Raw genomic sequence first — 13,841 nt, 5'->3', positions numbered from 1 at the left:
TCTATAACTATGAAGTATAACTAAATGAGTTTTATCGAGGAAATTTTTATTCTGTTATCATTAGTGAGTAAGTAAGAGAGATCTCTATTTGAATTAATAAATGATAATAAATATTTGCATTCTTAGTCAAGTAAATTTTTGGGGTTTTATTTTTTTAGGTTTTTGGCTTAAAAATTTATTACCTAGTTTTGAAACTATTAAAGCGCACAAAAGTAAATAGTTGACCACTAAAAACAATTTTTGTGCAGAAAAATTTTGTTACCTAATCTCTAAGAGCTAAGTTTTGGCAACTTTTTTATTGAGAAAAAGGATAAATCGCACAATTGCACGAAATTTCATATAAAAATGAGATTTTTCAAAATTTCAATTTTTGCAAATTTTTTGAAATGGACTTTTTATGCAATAATAAGGCATAAACAACACAAAAACATAAATAAAAAAAAGACATTTTATAATACTTAACATTTGTATGCATTTGTGCGAATTTTTCTATTCTTTCTATATAAAAATATAGGTTTTGAAAATACTAATTTTTCATTCTTAACTCAAAAAAATGTCAAATCTAAATATGTTTTTTGTAAAATAAAAATCGGTTTTTGAAATGATTTTTCATACAAAAAAAAAATTTTTTTCGCGGTTTTTGATGAAAAATTATCAAAATTTTTGAACTTTCAACCCGAACTTCATATTTTTCTCATGACTTAATGAAATTTTTGCAAATTTTCCGGAATTTTGGGTCTCAGAATGAAGTTTGTTTTCAAAGTATGGTTTATTGAGACTTTAAATCCTTAAAAATTAAAGGCTTTTAAAACCACGAGGCTCAAACTTTCTTCCATACCGTTATTCGTGGGTTGCATATCGAACAACAGTAACTTGAGACGATTGAAAGTGATAAAGAGTTTGTGTTCGGACAAAAACGACAGACACTTGAATTAACGCGTAGCGAGTTCTTTTAGCTTTTCAGTAAACTTTTCGGGAAAACTCTGAGAAAATAGGCTTTTTCGCAGCTAAAAACTCATTATTGCTCAAAATAATGACCGTCCTTCCATCTCCCGCGACACCCCTCGTTCAGTAAAGTATTCGGAACGGCAGCAACACACCTTTGATGACTTATCTTTCGACACCTATTGAAAATCTATACATCGCCTATTTCTCTTTTCCATCGCAAAAACGCACGAAAAAAATAGATAACTTGAATGCGAGCAGACAATAATCGTAAAGTTTTGCGTGAAAAACTTTAGCCAAACTCGGGGAAAACAACTTTTTTAGCATTTTTACCCACAAATCCATGCATAGCGTAGCACTAGCGACGACAGACAACAAAAGGGAGTATTTTTGGGGTCGATTACCATAAATTTATACCAAGTAGTATGAGTGTATTTACGGATTTCCAAAAGTGTTGGTCACAAAAGTTTCCCGAAAACTCGCTGACTTCCGAGTGGAAGGAAGACGTTCGGGCCTCGCTCAAATTGCACAAAGAGAAAATCGATTCGCTGGAAAAAGAGTTGGAGAAAGAGAAGCTGTATTGTATTTATTTGGAGAAATTGTTAAGCGACGCAGAAAATTTTAAGCAAAATGATAATGATTCATCTAGTCTAACTGTTTTGCCCGACTCGAATGAGGTAAGTGCAATGAATAGAAACTTAATTATCATCTTTACACCATTTTTATGTGTTTTTTAATTCAAAACTAGCCGAAACCCTCTGACTCGGTACCCGAATCATCGTCCGACGACGCAACCATCAAGGAAACAGATGCAATATATTTAACGCAAGTATTAACGGAACTGCAAGAAAAATCGCAATCCAAGACGAGTAACGACGAGCAGCTAAAATCCGAGGCCGAGCCAGCGAGCAATCAGTATGTGACGGTGATCAAGTTACACAACGACGGCGAATCCACTGTCGAGTCGGAAGAAACGCCGAAACCAGCAGAAAATATCGAGAAACCGCAACCGGTGGAAGCAAAACCAGCTGAAGTTAAGCCGCAAACGCGTACCCACAAGTACGAAAATGTCATTATCGAGACAAAGACCAACAATAACATCTTGAAACAAGACGAACCACCTACCACACAACAATCATCCTTCACGTCGACATTCAGTAACATTACGTCTGGATCAGTATTAGCGACTGCCGCTGCATTCGACAATGCCCGCAAGAAGGTTCCGCCAAAACCACCACCAAAATTTGCCAAACGCGCACCCGTTGATGCGCCCTCAATCCCCAAAATACTGCCAAAGGACGGCGGCGGCGAGAACAATGTGAAGCCCAGTCTCATGCAGAGGCAAAAATCCAACGAATCCCTTGAACAATCACCTCTTGTGGCACGGAGATCCGTTCATTCGATGAAATCCTCGCTCGAGGAGAAGAATGGCGAAAGTGTTAGTAGCACACCAACAGGCAGCTTCGGTCGTGTGTCGCCGAAAAGCAACAAAAGTCAGGAGAAAATTTCAAATGCAGGCTCCAAAGAGTCGTTAGGGTCTATTGGCCTGCCATCCGATAAGCTTACGAGCTACGAGTCAACGTCCTCACTCAATTCGGATGGCTTAAAAACCGGTGCTGGACACGATAACAACGAACACTATTACGACAGTGTTCCCATTGACAACATCGAGGACGATTATGTTTACATTAAGCCTGGTAGCTTACCGCAAAGTGAACCGCCTACCTCACCAACAGAAGATAATCAACGGAAGCAAATTAAAAGTGTGCTCGAGCCCGAGTCTCCGGGTCGCAATTCCAATTACGTAAACATCGATTACTTTTTACAGTGAGTATTAAATTTTAATTTTTTTATCCTTTTTTTTTTTTGAAAAATTAAATAATGATTTATTCGTTAAAAAGTTTAAAATTTCATGAAAATTTTACGATTTCTATTTTTTTAAAAATTTTTAAGAATTTATTAAAATTTTTACTTTAATTTTCATAAATTTTTTTTTTTATATTTTTTTAAATTTTTTGACAGTTTTCTTCTTTTTTTGTTTAAATTTTTTACTAAAAATAATTTTCAATTTATTTTTTAAAATTTTTTGTATTTTTATTAAAACTTTTATTTTGACTTAATCAAGTATTTAATATTATGACTTGGGACAAAAAAATCGAAATATTTTTGAATTTTTTGTTTGCTTTTTTAACTTCATGAAAAATTTATGATTTCAATTTGTTTTTTAAAATAATTTTCAGTTTTACCTTAATCATATTTTATTACGACTTTTCTTCTTTCTGAATTTATTTTTTAAAATTTTTTGAAAATTATTTTTATGAAAACAAAAAATTTTTTCTTTCAATTCTTGACTTTAATTTATTGAAAATAAATTTTAAAATCGCCAAATATTAATAAATTATCAAAAAATTTTTAATTACAGTCAATTTTAATTAAAATAATATTTCAAAACCAACTAAAAAAAATCGACTTGCAAAAATGCCATTTTTTCAAATAAAATATTCGAAAAATAATATTAAATTAATTTTTTTGCAGAAGTGAAAAGGCTGACGCTAGAAATAGCTCAATTGAAAGCGATGGAGAGCACAACGATAAGGATTCCAATGTCATTCCAAGTGCAGCACTTAAGAAATCGGTAATTAATATATTTTCGCTTATAGATAATAAAATTGCTCAAGAAACTAAACTTATATCTTATCGCATTTTATAGCAAGTGCGTAGCACAACAATTCGTCAAATCATTTCCAGTATAATCAATAGTGAGACTTTGTATGTGGACTGTTTGAACAAGATGAAGCAATACATGAAGGCGATCCGCGCAGATTTGTCACAATCGCACCCCGTGATAACGATAACGCAGGAGGAATTCGACACGATGTTCTTCAAAATTGACGAACTCTACGCGGTACACGATGAATTCCTCACGGAATTACGTACGATGCAATCGCAGGAGGGCGACATTTGCGCCGGCAAGGCTTTCAAAAAGCTCACCGACCAAATTGACATGTATGGCGCCTTCCTGCACAACTACGGACGTGCAATAGAAACTGTTAAGAAATGTGGTGCAAATAACGCTCAATTCCGTGATATCGTATCGAAAATAGTATTAAACTCACCAAACGAACAGACGTTGACGCTGGAGGACTTGTTACACAAACCTGTGGCCCGGGTACAAAAGAATGCCCTCAACTTGCAAGACTTACTCAATCACACGCCCGAAACGCACCCCGACTATCATCTGCTGAAACAATCACAACGAAAAATGCGCTCATTCCTCGCGGAATTCAATGTACCCGCGTCGAAATTCATGCACGACGACAAGGCGTTGCGACGTCTCGTCAAGAATTCATTCATCGTAGAGCATTCGGACGGGCATCGCAAATTGCGACATCTCTTCCTCTTCAACGACGTAATCGCGTGTGCCAAACACAAGGCGTCGGGGCGCGATCGCTTCGAATGCGAACTAAAATGGTTTATTCCGCTGCAGGATATTAACGTGCTGGAAGATATTGAAGCTGAACCCAAAGAATCCAACTTAGTAAACCTCATCCAGCTAAAATCGCAGGCATGCACGGTGCGCGACCAGATCATGATGGAGGAAAAAGAGGAGAAAAAACGTTCAGGCGACAAATACCGCAAAAAATTGGCAGACCTCGAAGGTCAATTGGTGCTCGCCTCACCAAATTTGGTCCTAAAATTGAGTAACAAGACCAATGGAAAAGTCGTCACATTTTTCCTGAGCTCCGACTTTGAACGAACACAATGGATTGACTCCATAACGACGTTGCAACAGTCATGCACGCTGCCCGGGACACACACCATCAACGTTTACGACTTGCAAGCGTGGATAACGGCCTGCCAAACACACATTAAAACCGAAATGGGTTCATATTTGCTTCGATCCGGTCGTGATGAAAGTCTCCTTGTGGGCGACTTACTTTTTACCGTGCAACATCTCACCGGATTGGAACATGCGGCGGATTTATTCATTTGTATCGAAGTCGATTCGTACGGGCACTACTTCCGCAAGGCCAAAACAAAGTTAGTTTGTCAATCCGCGAATCCCATGTGGAACGAAAGTTTCATCATCGAATTGGAAGGCAGTCAAAATGTTCGCTTGCTCTTGTATGAAGACGATCCAAAACGACCAATTTTACGTGCAAAGCACATTTTACAAGTATGGGCGATGATTTTTTATTATAATTTGAATTTTTATTGAAATGACGTTATTTCCTTTTTCAGTTGAGCCGACAATGGTTGAGTGACGAGACGCCTACACATAAACTTATTAAATTAACCGATAAATTAACGCTGAATGTGAATTTGAAATTTACGCCGGGCGAACTTAGTCTTCGACGAGTGCCGACTTCCAAGCCGGGATCGCTTTTCGGAAGCAAATTGCAAAACGTCTTAAAGTAAGAATTAATTTTATTGATTATTGACGCACGATTTCTAATTTGTGATTTTTTTTAGGCGTGAGAAACGTGATATACCATTTATTATAACGAGCTGTATTCGAGAGGTCGAACGACGAGGATTGTGTGAAGTTGGTGTGTATCGTGTGAGTGGATCCGCATCCGATCTCTCAAAATTGAAAAAATCCTTTGAAACGAGTAAGTTTTTAATTTTTTTCTGTTTTTCAAAAAAATAAAAATTTTATTTTTTTTATAGATTCCTATGAAGCTGAGCAATTATTGAAAGAAGTTGATATACATTCCGTGACGGGAATTTTAAAATCTTATTTGCGTGAATTGCCTGAAGCATTATTTACCGACGCTTTGTATGTGAAGCTCTTTGAGGCCTACAATAAAAATTTGAAACTTTCCGAGGAACAACGAGCCGTAGCGCTTTCAGTCCTGTTTCCAGAATTACCTCCATCTAATCAAGCAACAATTGATTTCATTTTGCATCATTTAATTAGGTGAGATTCATTTTTTTTCAGCTCAAGCTACTAATGAAACTCATAAATAAGGTTCTTTAAGGGAGGTAAAAAAAAAATTTATGTAAAAAGTTCAATAATTACTAAAATGAGAATTTTTTAGTTTTTAAAGTTCATAGAATTCAATTTTAGAGCAAGAAAAATAAAGTAAAAAATCAAATAATTTTTTTTTTTTAAATTTTGCAAAAATATTTTTGAGTCAAAGATTTTTTTCTCTATTTTTCGCGGTTTTATATAACGGTTTTATAAACGAGTGCATAAATCTTGGAAATTATAAAAAATATACTGTAAAAAAAAAATAAGTTATATAAAATTGATAAAAATTCCATAAAATCGATGATTTGGTAATTTTATGAACTTTTTGTCAAATTTGTTTTTCTTTTATTTCAAAAAGGGAGTACAGACATTATTTTTGAGCTTCAAGCTTTTGGAATTTCTTACTAATTTTTCCTTGCAATTTCCAGAGTCAACCAGCACGAGACTGAAAACAAGATGTCTCTGCATAACCTTGCAATGGTATTTGGACCCACATTGCTGCGACCCGGCAAGACATCGACGAGTGCATTCAAGGCTCAAAAGGAATCCTTTTTGGAATCCAGCACGGTGGACGTAATGACACAAGCGGGAATATTACTTTGCTTCTTATTGAACATAAAAAATAAGCACTAAAAACATATAAAATATATATTATTATTATAAAATTTATTTATACCATAAAGCATACATTAATATAATATTTCATTTTTGAAACTATCAAACTAATCATTTTTTATTGCATTTTTTAACTATTCGTCTCGAGACTTTTGCCACTTTTCTCTTGTTGTGCTTTTAGTTGCTTTGTTAAGTCAATTTGTTGTTGCAGCAAATAAATATTTTCTGTCTTTCGCTGTTGTCGCTCCACATCTCGCCATACACCCTCTCGCAGAACATGTCTATGAAAAACCGAAAATTGTGAAAACATGAAAATTTCCGGGATTGAAAAATTGTTTTTACCTGTCATATTGCTGTTTTCCGCAAACGTAGGCGATGATCCCTAAACTGACGCCTAACGACCCATAAAGTGTATATCTGGAAGCGGTTGACATTGCAAATTTCCACGAGAAATAGTTTAAATCAGCGAAAAAAGGGATTTTCTTAGAGGAAATCTGAAAAATTATTGAAATGCTCAGCTGTTTAGAAACGTCAATCCTTATCAATTTGGGTCCTCTCGTTTTTGAATTTACCGCTATTCCATTATTGAAATTTAATGAAATGAAAATTGAGTTTTTTTGATTAATGTTTTTTTATATATATTTTTTTTATTTTTGATGTGAAATCTATATATATCTTATTAAATATAACAAAATTAATTAATTAATTATATTAATATTAACTCTTTAATATGTGTAAAAAATGGACAATAAATGTTGAAAGAAAATTCATTAAAAATTAAATAGGTATTACGAAAAAGTAAAAAATTGATTCAGGTTCGTAACATACAGTGTGGACACAGAAGATGACAAAAAGTGCAATTCCGAACAAAATCTCATAATTTTGAATAAATAAATTTTTTTAATTTTTTAAAGCTCAATGTAAATGGCAGTAAATGAGGACACGTTTTAAAAGATATTGTGACTGAAGTAGCCCGTTGCCAGCATGTACTCCTACGATCAAGATCCAAAGTTAGATTGTACTATCACGATTTAGTTCAATTCTTAATCAAAATTTCATTAAGAATTCTTTGAAATAGATCGGAGTTTGGTAAAAAATTACTCAAAATGCTACTCGGAAAATTGTTGTCAGAACTTTGTTTTTTTTTTTAAATTTATTGATGAACAAATGCAATAAAAAACATTTTTGAAAGAGATGTGTGTTTTCGAAAACACCTATCTCCTTTTAAATGCAAAAAAAAAACATTTTTGAAAGAGATGTGTGTTTTCGAATTATCTCCTTTTAAAATTTATGTGATGTTTTGTGTACTTTTTAAGGTAAAACTATGAAAAGAATAAAGAAATTATTGAAGAAAAGAAAAAAAATTATTTGAACAAAAAAATTGACAAATAATTTTAAAAAACATAAATAACACCTTAAAAAGGGATTTCTTTAAAGTTAACTTACTTTGCTTGCTCTATTTTGAGACATCCTAATATTTATCATTTTCATTCGTCTCACACCGTTATCCTATCATGAAGATTTAAAAAAAATACTTTATACAAAAATTTTCTTTGCTCGGATTACTCAGAACACTTTTATTTTAATTTAATCAATTAAATTTAATGCAGTGTTTTTACAAAATTATCTAGCTCCTAATACATTAAGATGTAAGAATATCGTGAATGCTCACTTGACATATCGCTAAAAAAAATCTCGTGCATACTGGGATTGTTATTAACATTGTTCACATCAATCCTGCAAGAAAAAAGGATTTTTGAGGCTTTGAACGTGAAGCAGCCATCATTTTTGTTGTATCACCACTCTAAAAACCCAAATAATTCACCGTAAGTACATAAATCTCATTGCCACAACTGCTAAATTTGCGAATTTTCCGGTGTAAATAACATTTCTCGTATTACGTAAACTCGTATTGTTTTTGATGGAAATCTCTTAAAATATTTTTAATTTTTTCAGATGGTGACTCCTTTGATCAAAACTCCATTCACTGACTTGACCAGTGGCATCATCAATTGTCAGTACTACGACAAATGCGGCGAACGCGAATTGGCCATGACGGAGTGCTTGGAAGCCTACGGTCTGGAAAGAGGCAAGAAGAAGTGTGCAGATTTAATAGCAGATTTTCAGGAGTGTTTCACTATGAAAAAGCAACTTTTGCGAGTTGCTGAGATGAAAATGGAACGAGAACGACAATACTGGATGGGTGAGCGATCAAAGGAAGAGAGATATGCCAAGCCACCAAGGTAAATTTAACATTTTTTTTTATTTTTTTGTTCGTTTATAATTTTTTTTTTTCAGAATGGATGCCTATTAAGAGGTTCACCGGTAATAAAAACATGAAAATATTCAAAATTAGTGGCGATACTTTTATTCGAAAACCGTAAATAAATCAAATTATTATTTCAAGGGAATACTTTTTTGTTCAATTAACAATCACTTTGCTTTCCGAGTAAAATGAGTTGGAGTTGATGCGATGAACGAGATTCAGGAATTTCGTGTCTGAGATATTTTGCGAGGACAAATCGTGAATTTGTCGTAAAAGTGCGAGAATTTTGACGGTAAAGTCTTCCGAAAACTTCTGTACTTTCTCTTGAAAGCCAGAATCGACTTTTCGTTCGGACTCTACTTGAATAAATTCGCAAAATTCAATGCAAATGTTGCACACGGACATGACACTTTTCAGCAACGTCGGATACGTCAGCATGCAATTCTGCAAACAGTGATCGAGGAATTCTTGATGTGCCACCAGAACGTCATCGATGTTCTTTACTTTGCCGAGTTTCTGGAAGAAGAGATGCCAATTCGGCTCAATCACCTCAATCATGAGGTAATATTCGATATTCTGGATGGCATTCATCATACGTTGTCGCAACGTGAATGCCGGTCGATACAAGTCGATGGCTGGACGTCGATTCATGTTGTAAAAAGTGTTGCTGATGGCCCATAAGCGGTGCAGCAACCGCTCGACATGCTTAAAGTAGAACAGCTCGCGGAAAATCATCTGATATTTCGCAATTACGCCCTGATTAAAGACAATCGACATGGGCCATTGCACTTCGTAGCCGAAGGAGAAACAATCGATGCCCGTTAACTCGTTTGGATCTTCGAGATTTTCGGCAACGTCACTCATGAGCCTCGTCATTTGCGTGAGAAGTCCGTATGGCAAGAGTGTAGTTGTCAAATCATCCTGATATTTGTCGAATTTGGCGGAACTGAGACGCAAAGTGAGTTCCAGCAGACTTTTCAGCTTCATCGGAATGACTTTTTCCACATTTTTGACCAATTCCTGCTCACATGCATCCATAAATTGCGCAATAAAGTCGCCTTGTTGCAGCAAAAAGTAACGTTTTACGGAAGAAAAGCGTCCCAACAAGTCGTACTCGTCCATAATCAACTCCAACAACGACGACGATGCGTAATTGTAGGCTTCATTAACCACATGTGCGTACTTCTTTTCCGAATGAATGAGTTTGAAGTCGACGTCATTCTCGATATTCAAGGGCTTTCCGCATTCCCGTATGACATTGAGGTATTTGCCCGTGCGTAAAATTTTGTCAGCAAATTCCTTGAAGTAAATCGGAATCTTTTCCGGATGGAAAACGTAACGCGTTTCCCAGTACACCATCGAATGTGTGGAAAGGCAATTTTCGCGGTTTTGGCAGTCGGTGATGAAAAACTCATTACCGGGATCGTAAATAATTCCCTTGGATATCCAAAGTTTCAACATTTCCAAGTAAGGCACAGCTGATGCATTGCTTAGGAGGCGTAAAATATCCTGCGTTGCTTTGTCGCCACTTTGCGCTGCTTGTCGTTCATGCAAAAGTGTTAGTACGTTTCCGCCTCGAATCTCCTTTGCCTTGATTTGCGTCGTGATGTCCGATAATTTTTCCATTATGATCGTTATTTGTCGCAAAAAGTAGATTATTTTGTGCAAACTCAACTTGTGCTTCGAATGCATCGTTTCCAAGCGTGCAATCGACATGTAATAATCATTAATGGTATTTTTCAGGGCATCCGAGAGACTGTGCAGCACTTGACCGTTCTTTGGCAGTATCGCGTACTGCACAAACGCCTGGATATTGGAGTAGTAACTTGCTAACGGGGTGATTTCTTGTACCAAATCTCTCAGGGTCTCGGAAATTTCGGAACTAACACTGAACTCGACTTGGATACTGCTGTCGGGATTGTCACTAATTCGCGGCACAATCATTGAACTCTTGATGCCCACCAAGCAATACAAAACTTCCTTTACCACGAGGGTCTCTTGCGACGAAAATGGGATTCCAACAGTGGCAACTCGCTTATACGAGGCATTTTCCTGGAAATCATTGAAATTCCACAAGGCAGCGGAGCGATTTACTTTTATATTCTCAAAATCAACAAGTACGGAATTGTCTGGCGAATTTCCGGACATAATTTTGGTCGACGAGATTTTCGGTGTCTCGAACACGGATTTGTTGTAATTATTTGCAGAGAGCTGTTGTTGCGGTGGCGCCGTTTCATTCGACTGAAAACTGATGCTTTTCTTAATTTTTTCTTTGACGACAACCTTGGGTTGATTTTCCGAAGCGTATTTTTTTAGAATTGCCATCAAGGCGGCATGATTGCCACTTTGTTCTGCACTCTTCTGGAATTCGCCGATAAAACTGGCGTCATTGTTGAAAAGTATCTGAACGAGTTGAAGCAACTTCTTTTTATCATATCGCGGATTCTTGAAAGTATTTATGACGTCTTCCGGTGTTCCTTTTATATTTGACGCCTTCAGAAGGGTTTGTAAGGCTTGAATTTCCTTCATTTCATCTAAAAAAGAAAAAGGAGATTTGAGTTTATGACGGGAAATAATGAAAAAACTCTTACTTGATGGATCTTTGCTCATTTTGCGGACTTTTTTGTTTTGATTAAACGGAATTCGACCCTCAGTGCCACCCGAATGAGGGGGAATTTGAGACGAATGAAATTGATAAGGCAATTCCAGTCACTATCCTCCGATACACACTAATTTTTCAAAAAATCCACGTTACTCACCTCCCCGAACACACTAATTTTTCAAAAAATCCACGTTACTCACCTCCTCGACCTTCAGTGCAGTGCACACTAATTTTTTTTCAAAATCCAGCTACGATCCTCTGTCAAATTTGACATTTGACGTCTAAACACGCGTCCCATTCCTCTGTCACTTGCTGCTTGACACGAGGTAATACACATACGATTTCATAACATTTTCCGATTTTTTCGTCTTAAAATAAAAAAATAAAATAATTCTGAGTGCAAGTGATGTTAATAACAAAACTCTTTTCCACTCTTTTCAGTAGGAGTTATTGTACAGTATCGCTGAGGCCTATTTTAGTGAATCCGTTGTTGAATCAAATAGACACGCAAAACATGTGAGTACACAAAAGTAGCAACGCGTTCCTTTTACTTATTACGCATTTTCTTTTTGTTCTTATCGCGTTCAGGGCTCCCCATTTTCGTGAGAACAAGCAGAAGCGCAGCTACCATGGCGTACAGCAACATAACAAGTTTAAGAATAATCGCTTTGGTGGCGGCGCCGGAGGTCAGTCAATGAATCCAAAGGTCTTGAAAGAGATCGACTGGTCTGACACCTCCAAACTAACGGAGATCGTCAAGGATTTGTATTGCGAGAGTGACATCACGAAGAATCGCAATCTCAAGGAGGTCAAAAGCTTCCTGGAGACCAATCAAATCAACACGAAAGGTAACCAATTACCGAAACCCGTGTTGACCTTTGACGAAATCCAGTTTCCGGACTACATCAAGAAGGAGATTCAACGACAACAGTTTGAGAATCCGACAGCAATTCAGGCGCAAGCATGGCCCATCGTGCTCAAGGGACAAAATTTGGTATCTATTGCCAAAACTGGTTCCGGCAAGACACTTGGGTTCTTGTTGCCTGCCATTATGCACATCAACAATCAAAAGGCATCGACCTACAATGCCCGCAAAGGCCCCATGGTGCTAGTTTTGGCACCGACACGTGAACTGGCACAGCAAATTCAACAAGTCGCATCGCAATTCGGCGCTACATCGTACATCCGTAACACTTGTCTCTTCGGGGGCTCAAGTCGTTATGCACAAGAACGCGAATTGCGTCGCGGATGCGAAATTGTCATCGCGACACCTGGACGGTTAATTGACTTTTTGGAATCTGGCGTCATTTCTTTGGAACAAGTTACGTATCTCGTTTTGGACGAAGCTGATCGCATGTTGGACATGGGCTTTGAACCACAAATTCGCAAGATTTTGTCACAAGTTCGTCCGGATCGACAAACATTGATGTGGTAAGTTTTTGTTATGAAATTTATCTTAATTTTTTGTCCCAAAAATTTTAATCGGTTTTGAAATACTGACAAAATTTATTCAATTTTTTAATCGTTTATCAATATTTTTGCGTTATTTAAGTAGAGATTTTCTATTTTAAAATTAACTTTAGAGCGTTTTAAACTAAAGATAAAAAAAAAATCATAAGAATTTAAAAAAAATATATTTTTAGAGACGAAATTCTATGTAAAAAAAACTGATTTGATAGAAAAAAAAACTCGAAATCAAAAGTTTATAAAAAAAATTTCTTAAAAAATTATGAAAATTAAATTTTATGAAAGTTTTAATTTTTTTATCCTATTGGATTTTCAACAAAATTTCGAAAAATTTCTAAAAAATTTTAACCAACCTTAAATTTATATGTTTTTAATTTGAATTTTTTTTTTCTGTTAAGGTCTGCTACATGGCCCAAGGAAGTACACAATTTGGCCGAAGATTTCATTGGCAACTACTCCATGATCAACATTGGCTCAATGGAGTTGACAGCGAACCATAACATCAAACAACACGTGGAAGTGATAGAAGATTACAAAAAGGACCAACGGCTCGTCGAATTGCTGAACGAATTGAAGGACGAGCACGGCAACATCAGAAAAACATTGATTTTTGGTGGCACAAAGAGACGTTGTGAGAAAATCACGTCACACTTGAATCGCGTTGGATTCCGTTGTGTCGTTATGCACGGAGACAAATCTCAGAATGAACGCGAAACTGCACTCAAAAAGTTCAGAAATGATTATGCCCCTATTTTGATAGCTACAGACGTTTGCGCTCGCGGCCTCGATGTCGAAGGTAAGATATTTTTTATCATCTCTGTATTTTTACAACTGATAAAATAAAAACATTTTTTTTATCTTTTCCAGGAATTGATACAGTAATTAATTACGATTTTTGTCAAGGTATTGAAGATTACGTGCACAGAATTGGCAGAACCGGACGTTCGACGAACCTCGGACAATCTTTCACC

The 13,841-nt window shown here is 36.1% G+C and overlaps 5 protein-coding genes across 5 annotated transcripts; 3 read left to right on the top strand and 2 right to left on the bottom strand.

Annotated features, from left to right (window-relative positions):
- Nucleotides 1-952: 952 nt before the first annotated feature.
- LOC134836384 (active breakpoint cluster region-related protein-like) lies at nt 953-6,646 on the top strand. The gene is made up of 8 exons (XM_063851608.1): nt 953-1,622; nt 1,694-2,772; nt 3,481-3,580; nt 3,656-5,122; nt 5,188-5,360; nt 5,419-5,558; nt 5,617-5,866; nt 6,349-6,646. Exons 1-8 carry the CDS (start codon nt 1,371-1,373, stop codon nt 6,551-6,553), a joined length of 3,666 nt encoding a protein of 1,221 aa, XP_063707678.1. The 5' UTR covers nt 953-1,370; the 3' UTR covers nt 6,554-6,646.
- Nucleotides 6,647-6,665: 19 nt separating this feature from the next.
- On the bottom strand, nt 6,666-7,064 carry LOC134836385 (protein PET117 homolog, mitochondrial). The gene is made up of 2 exons (XM_063851609.1): nt 6,878-7,064; nt 6,666-6,816 (listed from the first exon to the last, which is right to left on the bottom strand). The coding sequence occupies exons 1-2, from the start codon at nt 6,967-6,969 to the stop codon at nt 6,666-6,668; spliced, it is 243 nt and encodes an 80-aa protein (XP_063707679.1). The 5' UTR covers nt 6,970-7,064.
- A 1,139-nt stretch (nt 7,065-8,203) lies between these two features.
- On the top strand, nt 8,204-8,946 carry LOC134836381 (NADH dehydrogenase [ubiquinone] iron-sulfur protein 5-like). The gene is made up of 3 exons (XM_063851606.1): nt 8,204-8,361; nt 8,492-8,778; nt 8,834-8,946. Exons 2-3 carry the CDS (start codon nt 8,492-8,494, stop codon nt 8,847-8,849), a joined length of 303 nt encoding a protein of 100 aa, XP_063707676.1. The 5' UTR covers nt 8,204-8,361; the 3' UTR covers nt 8,850-8,946.
- On the bottom strand, nt 8,872-11,451 carry LOC134836380 (gamma-tubulin complex component 2 homolog). Its single transcript, XM_063851605.1, has 2 exons — nt 11,393-11,451; nt 8,872-11,335 (listed from the first exon to the last, which is right to left on the bottom strand). The coding sequence occupies exons 1-2, from the start codon at nt 11,409-11,411 to the stop codon at nt 8,958-8,960; spliced, it is 2,397 nt and encodes a 798-aa protein (XP_063707675.1). The 5' UTR covers nt 11,412-11,451; the 3' UTR covers nt 8,872-8,957.
- Nucleotides 11,452-11,760: 309 nt separating this feature from the next.
- Nucleotides 11,761-13,838, top strand: LOC134836379 (ATP-dependent RNA helicase p62-like; the record flags this gene model as incomplete). The annotated part of the gene is made up of 4 exons (XM_063851604.1): nt 11,761-11,919; nt 11,992-12,834; nt 13,269-13,666; nt 13,738-13,838. Coding segments are annotated over exons 1-4 (1,452 nt in total), but the record flags the coding sequence as incomplete, so codon positions are not given.
- Nucleotides 13,839-13,841: the final 3 nt, after the last annotated feature.

This window comes from Culicoides brevitarsis, unplaced genomic scaffold, assembly GCF_036172545.1.
Source record: "Culicoides brevitarsis isolate CSIRO-B50_1 unplaced genomic scaffold, AGI_CSIRO_Cbre_v1 contig_18, whole genome shotgun sequence".
NCBI lineage: Eukaryota > Metazoa > Arthropoda > Insecta > Diptera > Ceratopogonidae > Culicoides > Culicoides brevitarsis.
Note: the sequence above shows the minus strand (reverse complement) of the source record. Positions and strands in the feature narration are given on the sequence as shown.